At 72.0% G+C, this 19,501-nt stretch overlaps 2 protein-coding genes across 5 annotated transcripts; both read left to right on the top strand.

Annotated features, from left to right (window-relative positions):
• The first annotated feature begins 644 nt into the window (after positions 1-644).
• LOC135318031 (mothers against decapentaplegic homolog 6-like) lies at positions 645-3,340 on the top strand. Its single transcript, XM_064474848.1, has 4 exons — positions 645-763; positions 1,170-1,571; positions 1,728-1,841; positions 2,518-3,340. The coding sequence occupies exons 2-4, from the start codon at positions 1,190-1,192 to the stop codon at positions 3,051-3,053; spliced, it is 1,032 nt and encodes a 343-aa protein (XP_064330918.1). The 5' UTR covers positions 645-763; positions 1,170-1,189; the 3' UTR covers positions 3,054-3,340.
• Positions 3,341-4,131: 791 nt separating this feature from the next.
• Positions 4,132-19,306, top strand: ZBTB7B (zinc finger and BTB domain containing 7B). 4 transcript variants are annotated; one of them, XM_064474846.1, is made up of 3 exons: positions 4,132-4,218; positions 16,304-17,307; positions 17,782-19,306. In XM_064474846.1, exons 2-3 carry the CDS (start codon positions 16,313-16,315, stop codon positions 18,200-18,202), a joined length of 1,416 nt encoding a protein of 471 aa, XP_064330916.1. In that variant the 5' UTR covers positions 4,132-4,218; positions 16,304-16,312; the 3' UTR covers positions 18,203-19,306. The 4 variants fall into 4 exon arrangements, with proteins under 4 accessions (XP_064330916.1, XP_064330914.1, XP_064330915.1 ...); XM_064474844.1 differs by lacking the exon at positions 4,132-4,218 and adding an exon at positions 4,561-4,626; XM_064474845.1 differs by lacking the exon at positions 4,132-4,218 and adding an exon at positions 6,012-6,083.
• The last annotated feature ends 195 nt before the right edge of the window (positions 19,307-19,501 follow it).

Below are 19,501 nucleotides of genomic sequence, written 5' to 3'. Positions count from 1 at the left end.
CTCTGCCCCAGCGCTGCCTGCAGTGCCGGCGCCTGGCCCCGGCGCGGGGGAAGCTCTGCGCGCCCCAGCCTTGGCGGCAGCGCCTGGCGCCAGCACAGCATCCCTTATCTCAGCGGGAAGTCAGGAGCAGGAAACGCGGCCTGGCGTGGGATAAGGGTCCCGTTTACATTAGCTGCTTTGTTGTGGAGTGGGCTCCCACCCTCGCCCAGCGTCTGCGGCGGGGGCTCGGTTGCAGGGAGGGCTGGGGGGTGGCAGGGAACCCCACCTGGGGTGCCACAGGGGGCTCGGGTAGTCTTTGCACCCCTTGCATGGTTGCAGGCAGGGCTAGGGGCTGCCAGGACGCTGCCCTGTCACGGCACCCCACAGCTTCCCCCTTGCCCAGGTCAGTACCTGCGGCCAGACCCTGCCCTGTGGCTGTGCACCTTTGGGGTCTGCGGTGCGATCTGGGCTCCCGGCTGTGCCCAGCCGCCCGTGGGGCCGGACGGGCTATGGCAGCCCGGTGAGCACGGTGTGAGCATCGCTGCCACGGGAGCCACGCGCCTGGCGCCTGCCCCGCCGCTGCGGTGGCTCGGCCCCGGGGCTGGCCGGGACAGGACGAATCAATGAATTCCCCAAACGGGGAGGTCCGGGGGAGGGGAGAGCCCGTCCCAGCACAGGAAAAAGCTCTGGCGGCAGCGCACCACAAGCAGAGAAGTGCCGGCCGCCCCGCGAGCGTGGCCCCATGCGCAGCCCTGGCTCCTCGCACCCAGCTCCGCCACCCACCGTGAGTGAGACCCCCCTTCCCTGGGGACCCCTCGCCCAGTCCTGCGCCACGGGGGGCGGCAGGGGGTGGGCGGGTGCTGCAGGCAGGGGCACGCAGACCCCTGCCCTTGCCATCCCAGCACGGGCAGGTTCCCCTGCACAGTGGGTGCGTTTGGGGGTCACATCCCTGCGTGACCTTGGGGACACCCGTCCCCCCCCGGGAGCCGCACTATGTCCTCACATCTGCGGAGATGGGGGCTGGCAGCCGCAGGCAGCAGCAAACCTGGACAAGGCGGCCTTGCTGGGGGCCCGGCAGGGAAGGGGAACGTGGCTCTGCCATCAAAGGAAGATGCGCCAGGTCCCCTCTGGGGACCCCCATGGCCGAGGACTCTCCCAGCACGGGGGTGACACCTGTCCCTGTCCTGCAGGTCGTCCCCGCCACTACCCCATGTTCCGCTCACGCCGTGCCTGGCTGGTGAGGCGGCTGTGGCGGCAGCGCTGCATGGCGGCCGGCCCCGAGGACAGCCCTGGCGCCCTCAAACCGGCGGCACACGCTCTCTTCAAGAAGCTGAAGGATGAGGAGCTAGAGCTGCTGGTGCAGGCGGTGGAGAGCCAGGGCGCCTGGGAGTCTGGCTGCATCTGGGTGCCGCGGGGGGCCAAGCAGGCGCTGCCCCCCCAGGTCCTGCTCTGCCGCCTCTACCGCTGGCCCGACCTCCGTCAGCCCCACGAGCTCAAGCACCTCTGCTACTGCACTGGGGGCGGGGGGGGCTGCGGGGATGCAGCCGTTCTCTGCTGCAACCCCCACCACTTCAGCCGCCTGGCTGCGCCCGGTGAGTGCTGGCGGCTCCACCAGAGCCCCTCCTTGCCCACCCACCCTCTGACCTCTGGTCCCCCGGGCTGGCTCAGGGTGCCTGAGTGCTCTGGGAAGCTCTGGGGGCATGGGACGTGCATCCCAGCCCCTCACTCCCTTCTCTCCCCCCACCCAGAGACCCCGCCACCCCCCTACTCGAAGGCATCCTGTGGTCCCTCCTGGCCAGAAGAGCCCCAGCACCCTGGCACCCAGCTCCTGGAGTTCAGCTACAACGGTGGGGACTGGTGCGGTAAGAGGGTCCCGCCGGGCAGGGGCTGTCGGGCAGGGCTCCCCTGCTGCCTGCAGTCCCACTCCCCCAGGCAGCTCTGGGGCTAGGGTACAGCAGTGCAGGACATGGAGCCCCAAAATTGGGGAGCAGAGCCGGGAGCCACCCCCATCAGGAGGAAATGCTCCAGCACGGGGTGAGGGGTTCCTGCCGGGGGACCAGCCCAGGCCGGGCCCCCCCGCCACAGCTCCTGTTATTTTTGGCGGCGCCAGGCTCCCCGCCGGAGGAAGCGCTGCCCACGGGGACACACACAATGTGCCTTGACGCACACAGCCGCGGCTCCAGCCTGGCTGCTGGCCACCAGGCCTCTGGCTGCCGGGGCTCCACCTTCCCCTCGCCCAGGGACCCCCCTCACCACAAGTCCCCAGGGACCGTGGCCGGGGACGGCCCAGCCCTACGTGCCGGCACGCAGTGGCTCCAGTGACTCACGCCCTGCGCCAGAGCCTGTGCTGGGACATCCGCAGGGCGCCGCGTCCCTCTGTCTGTCCGCTCTGGCTGGCCCCTGGATGAACTGACGGGGCCTGGACCACCCCCTCCCCATCACCTCTCCCCTTGGCCCGTCCAGCTGCATGGTTTGGCCATGCCCGCGCAGCAGTGGGTGGCTCTGCCTGGCGGTGACGGCTCTGCTCTCCCCCACCAGACACCAGCCTCTCATGGAGCACCGTTAAGGACAGCTACTGGTGCAAACTGGCTTACTGGGAGCACCGGACGCGCGTGGGCCGCCTCTACGCCGTGCACGAGGCATCAGTGAACATCTTCTGCGAGCTGCCACGGGGCAGCGGGTTCTGCCTGGGCCAGCTGCCAGCTGCCCACCGCAGTCGTGCCGTCCGGAGAGCGCGTGGCAAGATCGGCCGGGGGCTGCTGCTGAGTCGGGAGCCAGGCGGCGTGTGGGCTTACAACCGCAGTGAGCACCCCATCTTCGTCAGCTCACCCACCCTAGGGTCCCCCGGAGCCCAGGGGCTCACCGTACTCAAGGTGCTGCCTGGCTACTCGGCGAAGGTGTTCGACTATGAGCGGGTGGGGGGCACGGGGGGCTGGCGGCTCCCCGGGGAGGGCCCCTGTGACCCGCACAGCATCCGCATCAGCTTTGCCAAGGGCTGGGGGCCCTGCTACTCCCGGCAGTTCATCACCTCCTGCCCGTGCTGGCTGGAGGTCCTGCTGAACCGGCCACGCTGAGCGGCTGGGGCTGCTGGGGGGAGTGTCAGGGTGGGTGCAAAGGGGCCATGGGCCAGGGGGCCCTGCCACTGCCCCCCAGCCTTCCAGGGCTGTGCTGCAGTGGGGCCATCTTGTCCAGGGGACCCTCACTGGGACCCTCTGCCCCAGCCCCCACAGCGCCCACCATGCCTGGCTCACCGCCCTGCCAGCACCCACCACCCCCAGCCATGGGTCTGTTGCTGATGCAGGGCACTATTTAATCTCTTTCTATCTTTTTTTTATTACTATTATTTTAATGGTTAATTTTATTTTAATTTATCTTATTTTTGTAAAAAAAGAAAAGCACAATGCAGGAGCCCGCCCACATTGTAGGCAGCCGGGCCCAGGCCCGGGGAGGGTGGCCAGGACAGGGCGTGCAGGAGCTGGGCAGGTCTGCAGGAGGCCGGGGGCTGCAGGAGGGGAGGGGAGGGAGGTGGGGCAGGGTCCCAGAGTGGTGGAGGGGGGCTGTGGGCCAGGGGATTGTGGCAGGCATGGGGGGGGTAAGTGGACTGAGCTGGCACAGTGGGGGGTGTGGGGCTGGTGAGCACAGCTGGGTGGGTGTGGGGCAAGTTAGAATAGCTGGACAAGTGCGTGGCAGGTTGTGGGGCACGTGAGCACAGCTGGAGCATGTGAGGCAGGCGAGCACCCCTGGGGCGGGTGCTGGCCTGGGACAGCACAGCCAGGACAGGGGTGCTGAGCGGGAGCTGGGCTCGGGTCCGGCCCAGGACGGGCGCTGGGGCAGGTGCAGGGTCTCCCGCGGTGGGTCCCTGGGCCGAGGGACCCCCAGGCCCCTCCATCTGCCAGGGCAGCGTGGGGGGGGTCCCCCGGGCAAGCGCAGTCATGGGGGTCCCGGGGTGCCTGGGCTGCGTCTGGTATTTGTAACCCCCAATAAACGGTGCCACGGGCACCAAAGACAACCCCGCCCCCCTCCCGTGTCCCCACGCGTGTCGGTACCGCGCGGGGACGGCGCGCTCGTGGCCCGCGGGGCTCGGCTCCGGGGACCGGCAGTGCCCTCTGCAGGCGGCCGCGGCCGGGCCGCGATGACCGCCCGGTCCTTCCTGCCACGCCGCCGGCCCGGCTGAGACGGGCCTGGCGGCTCCGCGGCCCCCGCCCGGCCCCGGCCCCACCGCGTCCCCGCGGGCAGGAGGTGAGCGCGGGCCGCGCCGTCGGGGCGGCGGGCGGGGGGGGGGACGACACCGGGAGCGCAGCCGCGGGCACCGGGAGCTCCGGCACCGACGTAGCGCAGCGGCTGCGGAGAGCGGCGGCCCGTGGGAACGGGCGGGGGCTCCGCGGGGAGCGGCGGGGCCGTGGGAGGCCGGTTTCGGGTCGGTGGGCGGCGGGGCCGGGAGCGGGTGGTGGCGGCACTGCCGCGGAGGGGATTTTCTGCGGATTTCCCCCCAAACACCCCCCCCACCTCCGCTGCCGCCCCCGCGGGAGCCCCGAGCCCGGCGGGTTGGTCCCCGGGCAGGGGATGGGCGGGGGGCCGGACAGACGGACGGCGGGAGGTGATGCAGGTGCATGGACGGACGGACGGTGTGCGAGGGAGGTGATGGAGGTGCGGCCAGGGGGGGGCGAGGCAGGTGGACAGACGGACGGAGGGAGACGAGGGACGCGAAGTTCCGCGGCCGGAGGGGGGGAAGGGGAGAGCGGGCGCGCCGGGCCCGGCGGGTGCCCGGTACCGGGGCCCGGCGGGCGGGGGGGGGGGGGGGTGGGGGGGGGGAGCGGCCCCGGCGCTGGAGCGGTGCCCCCCGGCGCGGCCCGCCCGCCCGGCTGACATAACGTCTGCGCGGGGCGGTGTTTGCCTTGGCAGCCCGCGGCGGCGGCGGCGGCGGCGGCCGCTCACACTTTCCGCCAGCGCCGGGCAGCGGCCGGGCTCTGAGTCAGGAGCCGGGGGGGGGCCGGGGTGAGGCGAGGTGAGCGCCGGGCCGGGCCGCGCCGCCGCCGCTGCCTCCCGGGGGCCGGCGGCGGCCAAACAGGTTGCGCGGGGTCCCCGCCCCGGCACCTGCGGAGGGGCCGCTCCGGGGGGGGGCCGCGGCCGCCGCGCCCTGCCCCAGCGCCGCCGGGAGCGGGAGGGGGGGCTGCTCCGCCGCAGCCCCGGCGCCCCGTCCTCCCGCGTCCACCGTGCCCCGCTCTCCATCCCCCCCCCCACCCCCGGTGTCCGGTTGCCCGGTTCTCGGTGCCCGGCTCTGCATCCCCCCCCCTCGGTTCCCGGTCTCCGGGTGCCCGGTTTTCTCTGTGTCTCCCCGGTTCTCGGTTATCCCCTCTCCATCATCCCCCGTGCTCCGCTCTCCACCCCCCTCTCGGTTCCCGGTCTCGCGGTTCTCGGTGCCCCCCTCTTCATCCCTCCCCCCCGGTTCCCGGTGTCCCGGTGCCCGGTTCTCGGTGCCCAGCTCTCCATTCTCCCCCTCGATTCCCGGTCTCCGGGTACCCGGTTCTCTCCGTGTACCCCCGGTTCTCGGTGCCTCCACCCCCCCTCCCGTGCCCGGCTCTCCCGTGCCCGGTTCCCCCGCCCTCCCGTGCCCGCGGGGCGGAGCGGAGCGGAGCGGGGCGGGCCGGCCTCGGGCCTCGGCGGCCGCAGCGGGCGGGGCGGGCTCGGCGCCTGGCACCGGGCGAGGCGCCGGCGGGGCCGGACCGGGCTCCCCCCGGCGGACCGGGGGTCGGTCCCAGAGCGGCCCCGTTAGTCGCTGCCGTCCCGCGCCTCTGACTCAGCTCTTCACCCCCCCACCTCCCTCCCCTCCCCGCACTCCAGTCTCGGGGGGGGCCCCGCTTGGCCCCCGCCCTCCCGTGGGGGGGGGGGCTGTGGCGGGGCTGATGGGCGGCCCTCCCCACCAATAGGAGGCCGGACCGCCGGCGCGCTGCCCAATGAGCGGGGCAGGGGCGGGCGCTTCCTGGAGCCCCGGCGGCGGCGGCGGCGGTGGCGGGGGGGGGCGGGCGGGGCGCGGCGGCGGCAGGTGAAGGCGGAGGCGGGGCCGAGGCCCCGGGACCGGCCCGTAGCTCGGGCGGGGCGCGCAGGTGAGCGGCGGTGGCGGCGGGTGGGAGCGGACGGACCCACCGACGGGGTCTGCACGGAGGTACCGACCGACCGGTAGCGGTACCGGTGCGGTGACCGCTTTTGCAGCCCAGTTGCGGTGAGTCGCGTAGATCCGGGATGCTACCGGGTACCGGTGGCGGGCGGACACGGTCGGGGCGCGGACCGCCGCCCGTTCCCGGCGCAAAGAAGCTGTGCACCGGGAGCGGGCGGCGGTCCGCGCCCGGACCGTGCCCGCCCGCCGCCACTCCGCGCTGGAGCCGGTGGACACGTCGTCCGTGGAGTGGGGTGGCGGTCACGCGTGGGCTGTTCCCGGTCCCTCCGCGGGGGGCTGCGGAAAACCGGTGCCGCGGGCAGGTCCCCGCCGGCTCCGCGGGAGGCTGCCACCATCCGGTCAGGGTCCCCCGTGGTCTCACCCCACGGGTGACGGGCTGCTGCCGCCGTCCCAGCACCCTTCCAGGTCCAGCGAGGGGCTCGTTCGCGTCTCTGGGTGCATGGGGCAGAGGCGGCACTGTCACGGCAGGGAGGCATCTTGGCAGCCCCCAGCTGCACCGGTGCCGGGAGACGGAGGAACGGAGGGTGGGTGTCCCCGTGTCCTGGCACGCTGCGCTGTGCCGATGACCTGCCGGGCCTGGCACGCTGGCAGCGGTGGTGGGTGCATTGCTGCTCGCTGCTGGCGAGGGTCCATATGGGTGCCCACCGGGCCCAGTGGCTCAGCAGCACCCGCTGAGCACCCATGGACTCTGCCCTGCACGCACCCAGCCCTGCCGTACCTGTCCCCCCCTGGCTGGCTGCCCCCAGCCGGCTGTTTGCCCGGGGCGGGGTGCGGTATTTACCCTCCCGCTGTGGCCCGCGCCGGAGGAGAGCTGCCGTCTTGGGCCGCGGCCGCCCTTGACCTGGGGTTGCTTTCACCGGGCGAGGGGACGCAGTGCTGGGTTGGATGTGGGGTGAGTCTCGGTGTGCCTCGGTTTCCCCCAGGCTGGCCGGGCTGGGGGCTGATGGGGAGCGGGCTGGGGGCCCCAGCGCTGGCGGAGGCAAGCGGCAGCAGCCAGCAGCTCGAGGCCGCAGCAGTGATGCCAGTGCCAGGCATGGAGGGAGGGGCTGGGGTCAGGAACTTGAAGTGGGTGCGTGGAGAAGGGGAAGCTCTGGGGTAGGGGAGGGTGTGGGGCAGTGGGGCCAGGCTGGGGGCTGGCTGGGGCTGGGGGTGTCCCTGCTGGGGACGCCCTTGCTGGGGATGGGGGCGCAAGGTGGGTGAAGCCCCCAAGCCCTGGCACGAGGAGGTGACGAGTGGGTAGGGGGATGTCAGTGGTGGATCCTGGGGACCCTCTGAGGCCACCCACCTGGGCACAGGCTGGCTGGCCCCCCCCTTGCTGGCAGCGCCGCGGTGCTGAGCCCGAGGCCGTGGCAGCGCGGCTCTGCCAGCTGGTGCCGTGCACCCTCGGTGCACACGTGGCATGAGCGCGACGGGCCTGAGCGTGGCGGGGGCGGGCAGTGGGCGCAGCGGGGGGTGCGGGGCCAGTGTAGCCCCCGTGCCCTGGCCCTCGAGGGGTGGCCGCTGCCCCGTGCATGGAGCAGGAACTTCTCCTTCGGGGCGGGCGGCGGATGATGAAACCACAGAGAAATCTCTCCTGGCAGCACACGGGCTGCTGGCTGGAGCCCCCGGGAGCCCGCGCTCCCCCTGCGCCGCTGCCGCCGCCTTTCCATGGTAACCCCACCGCGGGAGCCGGCGGGGGAGGCCGCCCCGTCTGGGGGGTTGGCGCCCGCCCGGCTCCCTGCGGCATCACTGGTGTCCCCGACATGCCCCGGGAGCTGCGTGTCCACACCCCAGCGAGCCCCAGGGCAGCTGGAGGACCCGGCAAGGGGCTGGGCTGAGACCCGTCAAACTCGCTTCGTGCCAGGGAGGTGACGCTTGGGTGGCCATGCAGGCAGGGGGGGAGGTGGCTGTGCCCAGAGCTGTGGCCGGTGACCTTCAGCGTGCCCCATGCCCGGCCACGCTCCGTGTCCAGGGATGGGTGGTCGGTTTGCATGTGCACCACTGCAGTGGGAGCTACGGGGCCCGGGCACCCCGTCCCCCTGGAGCCAGTGGCGTGACTCGGTGGGGACGTGGGCGGGTGGGGGGACCAAGCCGTGTCGAGGGAAAATGAAAGCAGGTGATGCGGAAGGAGAAGTAGGTCAGGCAAGTGCTGGCCTCTCCCGGCAGCCTCGGCTGCGCTGCGTGCTCTGCTCTGCCCTGGCTGTCCCCGCCGTGTCCCCAGGCCCCATGGGCAGCGGCTGGAGGGGCCGGTGAGTACAGGGGACTGCTGCCAGGTGCTGGGTCCCATCCAGGGTGGGTGCCAGACACTGCCAGCCCTGGGTGCCGGGCGGACTGGGGAGCATGGCCGGGCTGGCTGGCACAGGGTGGGCATGGCGGTGCCCCGGCAATTTTGCTTTGGTTCCTCTCCTGTGGCTATCCTATCCCCAGGGACATGGGGCTGGGGGCCATGGTGAGGATGGACAGGAGGGTGCTCTGCTTCTGGCTCACACTGGGGCTGAGGAGGGAAAGGAAAGGGAATTCCCATCCCGCTGGGGCTGTGCTGAGCCAGCCGGCACTGTGGGGACATACCAGTGGGGCTCAGCCAGGGGACAGCCCCGTGTGCCACAGCGGGGCTCTGTGGCCAGCTGCCCACAGCTCTGCTCCACCGTGGGGCTGGGCCTTTTGCCGTCCCCACGCCGCGGAGCTGGCCAGGGTCTCGCTCACAGTGCTGCGTGGGTCGGGGAGGCCACGGCGGGCATGGCCCTGCTGGCAGCGCTACGTGGGCTCGGGGGGGATTAGAGCTGCCTGCCCCCTCCTTCCCTCCCCCGGGATCAGCCGTGGGCAGCGGGGAGCTGGCAGCAGGCAGCTGCCGTGGGGGCGGAAGCTGGGCTATTTCGGGGGGTGTGGAGGGGGGGCCATGGGCTGGCACTGTCCTTGCCGGGTGACCCCACCCAGACCAGCACCTCTGCGGTGCTGGGTTGGGACCCCACAGGGGGGAGGAGATGCCATCAGCCTGGGGGGCCCCTGGGGCCGTGTGGCATGGTGGGACCTGGGGGTCTGGCTGCCCTCCAAGGGGCTCCCATGACTGTGTGCTGCGGGGCAAGCGGCACCGGAGCCGGCTCACCCTGGGGCTGGTGAGCGGGACCAGCCACAGGCAAGCCTGCTTGTCCCAGGCTGAGAGCTGGCAGAGCCTCATCCTGCTGCCACCGGCACCCCTGTGCCCGGGACTGGGGTGCCCGCGGGCAGCCGAGTCTTGCTCCATCCCAGTGGGGTCCTGGGCAGGTCTGGGCCAAGCACGCCGGGGCGCAGTGGGATGCCTGGCTCCACCATGCCCCTCTTAGTGCTGGCAGGGGCGGCCTGGGCACCAGCCGGGCTTGGAGCCCCTCCAAGCGCTACCCGCCCTGACCACAGCCGTGTCCGCCCAGCCGCTGGGGGACCCACAGGTGGGTTTCACCCTATGCTGGGGTGATCAAACTTGGGGTTTGCTGATGACAATTTTGTTCCTGTTCCCCCTCTCCCTGAGCTCCATTTCAGCAGCCCCTTCCGTCTATCCTTCCTTCCTTCCTTCCTTCCTTCCTTTGTGTGCCCGCTCCTGCTTGTGCGTGGCCTCGCTCCCCAGGCCGCCCTGGCAGGGAGCAGCCGGGGATAGCCTGTGTCTGGCCTCGCGTGGCCTCTCCGTGGGGATGGCAGTGCTCACAGCAGTGAGCCCAGGGATGACCCACAGAGGCCACCCACCCTCAGCCACATCTGTTCTGGCCACCCATGGGCAAGCAGGTGGCCATGGGACCACCTGTCCCTGGCAGGTTGAGGTCCCCCATCTCAGGACATGGTGTGTTAGATGGGGATGCCCATGGCTGGAGCGCCTGTCCCGCTGTCAGGAGAGGGTCTGGTGCTTTGCGGGAGCTGGGATGCTGTCGGAGCCCATCCCAGCCGCATGCGGGGTAGGGCTGTGTCCCATCACTGGTGACACTGGTCAGGGTGCCACTGGCCAAGGCAAGAGCAGAGCATGGAGGAGGATGGATGAAGGTCAGCCCATCCTCCCCAAAGGCCAGCACCTCCACGGCTTGGTCCTGCCTGGGTGGGCACCCTTGGTGCCCCCCAGCTGGGGCGAGCAGCAGTTTGCGGCCGGCATGGGCGGTTACGACACCCCCAGGGTGGGGGGGGGGACGTGGTGACTCACCCCAGTGGGGCCTGGCCACCAGCGGGAACCCTGAGTCAGGGCTGCGTGCCCATGCTGTGCCCCTCCCTGCCCGCCTCGCCCACCTTATCTCCCGCCCTTAGCACCTGGCACACCTGGGCCAGGGGGGGCTGGCGCTGTTCCCCTCCTTTATGGGGAGCAAAGGGCAGGCAGAGGGTTGGCAGGCAGGTGCCTCATCCCTCCCTCCCTCCTGGGGACGCTGGCCTGGGGCCATGCCCCCCGCCGGGGTGGCCGGCCAGCCCGGAGCATCGCAGCAGCGTGGCAGGCAAGGCTGCCTGCAGCGCCGCTGCCTCCCGGCTGCACGCTGCCTGCGCTCTGGGCAAGGGGCTGACCCAAGGCGGCATGGCCGGCCCCAGCCCGGCACGCGGTCCCTGGTGACGGGGGAGGCGGGATGCCACGCCAGGGCGCGCTGGCCCGCACAGGCAAGGTGCCGGCATGGCCGCTGCCCCTCTGCCTGCCTGCCGGCCCCGCTGCCCGCCCGTGTGGTCGGGCTCTTGCACAACCCGGCTCTTTCCGCGAACGTTGCTGGGGCCAGAGGCCCCCTCCCTGCCCGGCTGCGCGGCCGTGCTGGCACAGGGCTCTTCCCCTTTCTGCCCGGCGTCGTGCTGCCGGCGACACCGGCGCGGCTTCCCGGAGCCCAGCAGGGCAGTCCCACCAGAGTGCCCTGGCACGGCCCCGGCTGGGCTGGTGTGGGCGGCCGGGGCGGGTGCCGGGTGCTGGCGATGGGGTGTGGGGAGCGCTCCCCGGGCTGCTAATTAATTGCTGTTTAGCTGGGGATGCAGAGGGTGTAATTATGGGGGGGATTGCGCGAACCTGCAGCTGGCCCCAGGGGGCTGCGGGGGGGACAGGGGGGGCTGTGCCCTGTGGGTGCCCCTGCTTGGGGGCTGGGTGATGTGGTCCATCTGGGCCTGTCCCCGGGCCTCCTCCCCCGGTCACCGCGTCCCACATCCCCCATAGGACCTCGGGGATGTTTTTCGGGGGCAGAGCGGGACGTGCATCTGCAGGGATGGGGGGCGGCTCCGGGGCCAGCTGGGCAGGCCAAGGCATGCTGCGCTGAGCCCAGCCCTGCGGTGGCAGGCCCACTCCCGCCGAGCGCAGGCGCCCTCCCGGCTCGGCCAGCGCCGGCCGCGGCCAGCGGCGAGCACCCAGCGCCCTGCCCCGGGGCGGCAGGAGGGCGAGGGCCCGTCCGACGCCTCGGCGCGAGGGGCCAGGGCAGGCGGTGGGGAGGTGATGCCAGCGGTGGGGGGGGGATGCCCGCGGCAGCAGTCGCCCGTCGTGCGAGCCCTGGGAATTTCCTCCCGCGGGAGGGGGCCGAGGGATGCCCCCTGCCCAGTTCCGGGTTGGCGCCCCGCGGCACGGCGCCGGCCGCGAAGGGTTAATGCCGTGTGTGTTCTGGGAAGCGGGGCTGGGAGGTGCGTGACCCGGGGTGTGGGCGTCGACTCCTTTTGAGGTGGGATCCTGCGCTCAAGTGCAGCGGGGAGCGGGGCCAAGTTCACACAGCACCCTGCCTTTCCCTCTCTGCCGCTCGCAGGCCGCCGACCCGGCTGCGGTGCAGCGCCGAGCCACGCTGGGACACACACCAGGTGAGCTGTGCGCCCACCTTGCCACCACCAGCCATTGCAGTGGAGAAGGTGCCGGGGCGGCGGGGACCTGCGTGGTACCGCCAGGCACGGGGAGGGCCAGGCGCAACTGCTCTGGCACCAGAAGGGAGGCTGCCGGGATGCTGGCGTCGCCCGAGCCCTGCACCGCCCTCGCTGCTGGTGGGATGGGATGGGTCGGGACGGGAAGGGAAGGGACGGGCGGCGAGGTCCAGGTCACCGCGGCCTGGCAGAGTGGGGCCCGCACCCTGCGGCGGCGATGCCAGGCAGCCAGGCACGCCTCTGCCTGGCCCGGGTGGCGGGGAAGGTTTTGGCAGCAGGAGGGGGCCGCAATGCCAGCATGGGGCCGACGGGCAGGGGGCCGCTGCAGGAGCTTGGCTGGGCCGGCTGCTGCTCGTCCCCACTGCAGGTGCCGGGGTTGGCACTGCGGACGCCGCCGGACCTGCAGCCGCCTGCTTCGCCGTGGCAGGGCTGCCTGTGCCCAGCCTCCAGCCTGGCTATCGTGCCAGGCTGGCACCGGGCCCCGGGAGCTGCGCCGGGCAGCGCCGGCTGGGCGCGGAGGCAAACCGGGGCTGTGGTGCTCAGAGCCCCTTCCGCGGTGCTGATGGCTGCCGTACCTTGGCCGCGGCACACAGCCGTGCCCGTGAGGCACTTGAGGTGCCTGGGGACTGGGAGCTCTCCGGTGGCACTGTGGGCACAAGGAGCCAGATGATAGCAGGGCCCCGAGGTGGTGACATGGGGCTTGCTCCCCGGCACCGTGGGGCGGGGGGGTCTGTTTATCCTCTCCTCTCTTCAAACCATTTCCTTTCATCTCCGCTCGCTGTTTTCTTCTTTTCAAAGAGCGGGACCGCTTCCCCTGCCCGCCTCCCCTCCAGCACAGAGACCCCCGGCATGCCTCTGGCACATGCCTGCTTCAGGGCCGCCAGCCCAGTCAGACCCTGGCCCCCCGCCTTCCCCGCCAGGCGGGCAGAGGGGCTGCGCAGCCCCCTGCCCTGCAGCCATGCCTCCCCGCTGCACCATGGTGGTGGGTGCCAGGGCCACCGCTGTTCCCTGCCAGCTTCAGGCAGGGCGATGGGTGGGTGGGGGGGATGCACAGCCCGGGCATCTGGGTCCCCTTTCCTGCTCCCAAAGGGCGAGGGGCCCCTGCAGGGCAAGGGGCTGGGGGCCGGGTCGGTGGCTGGCGCAGCGCTCCCCTTCCTGGGTGACTCATCCTCCCCGGTGTGGCTGTGAAGTCCCTCGACAGCGTTTGCAACTCTTGTGACCGAAAGCAGCGGCAGTCGTCAGCAGCTCGGGGTGGGGGCCGCGATCCCCAGGACCCCGGTCCCCCTTCCCAACGAGGGAGCAGGTGGGGGGACTCCCCCCACCCCCAGGCACCCCCTCCCACCCCACATCTCCCACTGTGCCCAAGCTGGGGCTGGTGCCTGGCGCAAGCTGGCACCGTGCCCGCGTGCAGGGTGCCATTGCGACGTGGTGGCACGCGGTGCAGCCAGTCCCCACGCGGGGTGGGTGCTGCAGGGCCAGACCCCTACACAGCGTGCGGCTCTGCCGGGGCAGCCGGACCTCCATGGCGGGGTGGGGGGAGCACTGTCAGGTGAATGGGGGCTGGCTGCAGTTGTGCCAGGTGGTGCGGGCCGGCAGCGGGATGTCAGGGTGACCCGGGCAGGCATTGTTCCCGTTGCTGCCTGCCCCAGCATGGGAGCCGGCTCAGTGTGGGGAGCGACCCCCCCCTTTCCCTGGCCCCGTGCGGCTGCCGCAGCCGAAACAGGCCCGGCCGCAGGCATTGACGTAACCGAGAAAGCCCTGGTGCGGTGGGCGCGTGGGCATCAGCGCCGGCCCCCTGCCCATGGCCCCCATGCCATCATCTCTGGCACTGGCCAGGGAGTGCCAGGGGGCCAGGGGTGGCTCCGGCACCCTCACACCTCGTCCCCCCCCATTTCCTTATCGCCACTGTGATCTCCTCGATGGCAGCACCCGCTCAGCATGTGACTTCGCTCCAGCGGGGAGGATGCGCGGGGGGGCGGGGGGTGTCGGGGAAGAAGCCGTAACGGGCGGTTTGGTGTGATGGAAAATCCCCCTCCTGCCACCGCCTCGCCCCCGCCTTGCTCCAGCCCCGCACCCTCGTCCGCAGGCATCCGGCCCCGCGGCCGATCACGGGGGTCCCAGCTCCCTCGCTGGGCTGAGCCGTGCCTCCGCTGGTGAGCTCTGTGCCGCCGGCAGTGCCAAGGCAGCTCCTGCCTGCACCATGGTGTGGTGAGGCCAGTGGCTGTACCTGTTTCTCGGAGCACCCCACCACCTGCCAGGGTGCAGCTGGGGCCTCAGCTGCTGTACTGGGCCTGGGCACCCCTCAGTGCAGGACCCCCAGTGTGGGCATGTGCTGGTGGGTGCCAGCCCCGGCCCTGCAGGCCAGCAGAGCCCTGCAAGCGCCCCGTGCCTGGGCGTCTCGGGGGTGGTGCAGGGACTGGGGGACAGGGGCATCTGTCCTGCTGCTCTTGGGGTTTGGCCAGGGGTGGCAGCGATGGAGGATCCGGGTGGCACCCCATCCTGGGACCACCACCTGTGCCAGCCCTGGGGACCGGCGGGGCTGCAGGGTGTCCTCGGCAGGCACTGCATCCCTGTCATCCCCACCCCAGCTGCCCAAGCTGCGGCACGGGGCGCTCGCCTCCCCTAATCCTGCCCCCGCTGCTAATCCTGCCTAATCCAACTGGGGGCTGTCGCTGCCTGTTGGCTCCCGGGGCCCTGATGGCTTAATCGCCCCTAATCCGCTCGCCCCCGCCTGGGCAGGCAGCGGGGACCCCGGCCGGCGAGAGGACGGGTTCCTGGCAAGGGGTGGGAGAGGCAGCCATGGGCGCTCGGCGCTGGCGCCGGCATCCCGGGCGGTCGGCACTGCCCGGCTCCCAGTTTCAGGGGCGGCTGCCGCCTGCCCTGCCGGTCGGGCCTGCTCGGCAGCGGCTGGGGCGGCTCCGCAGCCGGTTGCTCCGGGGCCGTTCCCAGCCGCCTGCCGAGGCAGCCCCAGCTGGCGGCCGCCCAAGCGCAGGGAGCGGCCGGTACGGGGATGGGCCCCTGCGCCGGGGGCCGCCGGCCGCGCCGCCCCTCCGCGGGCAAGAGGGGGCACGTCCCCCGCGCCCGCCGACGGCACAGCGTGGCTTGGCACAGGCTGGCACAGCATGGCAGGGTTCAGTTCGGATAGGCCTGGCGCGGCTCGGCACGGCCTGGCGCGGCTCGGCGATGTCCAGTGCCACGTGCCACCATTCGCCGTGGCTTGGCTCGGCATGGCGTGACACGGCAGTGGCAGCACCGAGAGCCTGGACGTGGCGATGCTGCGTGCCCGCCTCTGCCTTCCCCAGGGTGCAGGCAGGCCTGCAGCCACCGGGCAGACCCCCCCCCAGCGTCACCCAGCAGCCCCAGTGTCACCCAGCAGCACCAGACAGCAGGAGGGCATTACCCATGGCTGTGCATGGGGTTGCAGGCCAGGTTGCAGCACCGGAGCTGCTGCTGCTGCATGTTCCCTGCCTGCGGGTAGGGAGGGCAGCCGGCTCCCTCGTTCCCCAGGCTCCATCACCCACCCGCGCCAGCTCCATGGGGACATGCGGGTCCGCAGCGCAGCACCATGGGGACCCTGGGTGCCAGTGCCAGCGGTGCCGGGTTTATGTCAGAGGCCAAGCCCTGCCAGCCGCAGCGTGGGAAAGGCCCGGCTCGCACAGGCAGGGCTTGGCTGGGTGAGGAGCGGCCCCGGGCTGGGGCAAAGGGGGAGGGAGGAGGCCGGGCCCCCACCGGGAGCGGGGGCAGGAACCGGCGGCGCGGGTGCTGATCCTAATCTGCGGTGGCAGGAAGCGTGGCCCCCGTTCCCAGCCCGGCTGGGCTCCGCGGGGCGGCCCCCGGCCCTCGGGGCCCTCTTCCCAGCACTTGCCCACCCACCCGCACCCGCCGCCGGCGAGGCCTGCGTTCCCAGGACGGGGCTGCTGGGAGCCAGCGGCTGTGCCTGGCTGTGCCGGGGGGCCGGGGGGGTGGGTGGGCTGGTGCAGGAAGCGTCGCGCCTCGGCGCCGTTCAAAAGCGCCACGCTGAGATTTCCCCCTTTGCTGTGGTGGCACGGGGGGTGGCGCGGGCGGCTGGGTGCTGGCGGCGGAGGAAGCGCGGGGGGCTGCGGTGGGAGGCCTGCCACCTGCCAACCTCGGCATGGGCTGGGTGGGGGTGTGGGCAGCCCACAGGCCCCCGGCTCGCTCTGTTTCACTGTCCCACCGAAACCCCAGTCCCTGGGGCCACCGCCACTGAGCCCCGTGTGATGGAGGTTTCCTCGCACCCCAGCAGAGCTGACGCTTCAGCCACGGTGTTTCTTCCAAGCGCTGTCTTCCCGCTGGTTCCCATACTGGTTGGCAAGCATCCCGTCCTTCCCACAGGTGAGGACGATGGCCAGCCCGGAGGACGACCTCATCGGCATCCCCTTCCCCGAGCACAGCAGCGAGCTGCTGAGCTGCCTCAATGAGCAGCGGCAGCTGGGGCTGCTCTGCGACGTCACCATCAAGACGCAGGGGCTGGAGTACCGCACCCACCGCGCCGTCCTGGCCGCCTCCAGCCGCTACTTCAAGAAGCTCTTTGCCGGGCCGGGGCCGGGGCAGGAGGTCTGCGAGCTGGACTTCGTGGCGCCAGAGGCGCTGGGCGCGCTGTTGGAGTTCGCCTACACGGCCACGCTCACCATCAGCAGTGCCAACATGGGCGAGGTGCTGCGCGCCGCCCAGCTGCTGGAGATCCCCTGTGTGATCGCTGCCTGCGTGGAGATCCTGCAGGGCAGCGGGATGGAGGCGCCCGGCCCCGACGATGGCGACTGCGAGCGTGCCCGCCGCTACCTGGAAGCTTTCGCCGCCCTCCCCGAGGGCGAGGCGTCTGCCCTACCACCCCCTCGCCCCGCCGCCCGCCGCAGCAAGAAGACCCGCAAGTTCCTGCAAGCCCGCAGCGCCCGGCTCAACAACCACGCCGAGGAGCCACCCGCCGAGGTCGAGGGCTGCGGCAGCCCCCCGCCACCCCCCCAGCCGCCCTCGCCCCCCCTGCCCGAGGGGCTGCCCCTGCCCTACGAGAGCTTTGAGCTGCCCGAGGAGGAGGAGCTGCCTCCACACCCCTTCCCCTTCCCCTACCAGCCCCCCCTGTCCCCCGAGGAGGCCGCCTCCGATGAGGATGCCATTGACCCCGACCTGATGGCGTACCTGAGCTCGCTGCACCACGAGTCGCTGGCACCCGGGCTGGATACACCCGACAAGCTGGTGCGCAAGCGCCGCTCACAGATGCCCCAGGAGTGCCCCGTCTGCCACAAGGTCATCCACGGCGCCGGCAAGCTGCCCCGCCACATGCGCACGCACACGGGCGAGAAGCCCTTCGCCTGCCAGGTCTGCGGGGTCCGCTTCACACGGTGAGTGCTGCCGAGCAGACCCTCCCTGCCTCGCAGGTACCCGGTGGTGTCCCCCATGGTGCCCCCCGTGACAGCCCTGCGGGTGCCTGGCCACATCCCCGGCACAGTGCAGGGCCGCGGGCTCTTCTGCACGCCACGAGTGCTGCCGGACCGACCCTCCCTGCTGCCACCCAGGGCACCCGGCAGCATCCCCTGCCCCGCCTCCCCTGCTGGCACCTGGCCGCATCCCTGGTGCGGTACAACGCAGGCACCCGTTTCCCGCCACCACCGGTGCCGCAGCGGTCCCCAGCCAGGACGTGGTCCCCTGTGCCACCAGAGCACCTGGGTCCCTGTGCGCCGCAGAGCGTCCGTGCCACACATCCCCGCCACGGGGCTGCCAGCGCCGTCCCTGTGCCTGCCGCGGCCAGGTGGCTGCTTCCCTGGGGGTGCTGGCCGCCCCGTGCTGACATCTGCCTGTCATCTCCACCCCCCCAGGAACGACAAGCTGAAGATCCACATGCGCAAGCACACGGGCGAGCGGCCCTACTCCTGCCAGCACTGCAGCGCCCGCTTCCTGCACAGCTACGACCTGAAGAACCACATGCACCTGCACACGGGCGCCCGGCCCTATGAGTGCTACCTCTGCCACAAGGCCTTCGCCAAGGACGACCACCTCCAGCGGCACCTCAAGGGCCAGAACTGCCTGGAGGTGCGGACCCGCCGCCGCCGCCGCGACGAGCCGGCCCCGCCGCCGGCCGGGCCCCCCGGCCTCGACCTCTCCAACGGGCGGCTGGAGGGGTTGCACCTCTCCATCGCCCGCTATTGGGGTCCGGGACGGCCCGAGGAGGAGGAAGAGGAGCCGGAGGGCGAGGAAGGGCCACAGCCGGATGGCGTCGTGCCGGTGGAGACGGCGTAGGGCTGCTGTGACGGCGGGTGCCGTGCCGTGCCGTGCTGAGCCGTGCCGAGCCCTACGGTGCCCGCCGGGGTTTCTGTTCCCGTTTTTCCCGTCACGGTTCGTTCCCAGTTATGCAAAGGGGGAAAATCCCCCCTGGCCGATTTGCACAATGGGGTGGGGGGCGGTCCTCGCCGCCCCCCGCCGTGCCCGCGCCCCCCGCGCCGTGCCCGGGCAGCAGAACCCCGGCGTAGGGGGGGGAAGCGGGACCGGGGTGTGTGCCCCCCTCCCACCCCTCCGTGGGTGCCCCCCCCGCCCCAAGCGGGGCCGGGACCTGGCGGGGGCGCCCACGGACCGAGCCCTCCCCCCGCACCCTGGGGGAGCGCGGGGCGGGTCCGCTAGGGCGCCCCCTGGCGGCCCCGCCCCACGCTCTCCGCGCTTGGCGGGGGGGGGGGACGGGCCGCCGCCCCGCTCTGTACATAGCTTGTGTCCCCCCCCCCCCCCCTCCCCGAGCAGCCCCTCCCCGGCGAGCCCCCCTCGCCCCTGCACTCCCGGCTGCTTTCTCTTGGTTGCACTATTCGGGTGAGCCCACCCGGGTGCGGGGCAGCCCCGGCCCCCACCCGACCCCCCCCCACCCCCCCAAACCACCCCGGCCCTGTGGGACCCCCTCCCCGGGGTGGCCGGGCCCCAGCGGTCACCCCTCTGCCCTTTGCACATGCCCCCCCCCAGGGCGCAGCCCCCCCCCCCGGGGGGAGCAGGGGACTGGCACTATTTGCCTAAAATAAGAGTTTATCTATATTTAAAAAGATGATGTAATATATTCCCCCCCCGGCCCCTCCGCTGCTGCCCGCCAGCGCTGCCCGGCCCCCGCGCGTCTGTCCCTTGCCATGGGGTGCCGGGAGGGGTGATGGGGACGAGGGGCTCGGCTCCCGTCATGGCTTTAAAGTGCCTTATGGTGAACTTGAAATTTTCGGCTACTTGAACCTTTCTGGTGTCAGGAACCAAATGAATAATCGGCGGGCGGCTGCCCCCCGCCCCGCCGGGTCGCCTCTGTCTGTCTGTCTGTCTGTCTGTTTGTGTTTGTTTTTTTAAACGAAGGCTGCTTGGTAATAAACGGAGAAGCAGGGACCCCCCGTGCCCAGCTGTCTGTCCACCCCGCGCCCCCTCCCCAGAGTAGCTCTGCTCAAGCCTGGGGGAGTGAGTGAGGCTGGGGGCACCAAAAGGTTGGGGACGGGGGTTGGGGGCAGCGTGGGGATGGAGCTGAGGGCACCATGAGGCTGGGGGCACCATGGGGCTGGGGGCACCATGGGCGTGGAGATGGGG

The sequence above is a fragment of the Phalacrocorax carbo genome, chromosome 28, assembly GCF_963921805.1.
Source record: "Phalacrocorax carbo chromosome 28, bPhaCar2.1, whole genome shotgun sequence".
Taxonomy (NCBI): Eukaryota; Metazoa; Chordata; class Aves; order Suliformes; family Phalacrocoracidae; genus Phalacrocorax; species Phalacrocorax carbo.
Note: the sequence above shows the minus strand (reverse complement) of the source record. Positions and strands in the feature narration are given on the sequence as shown.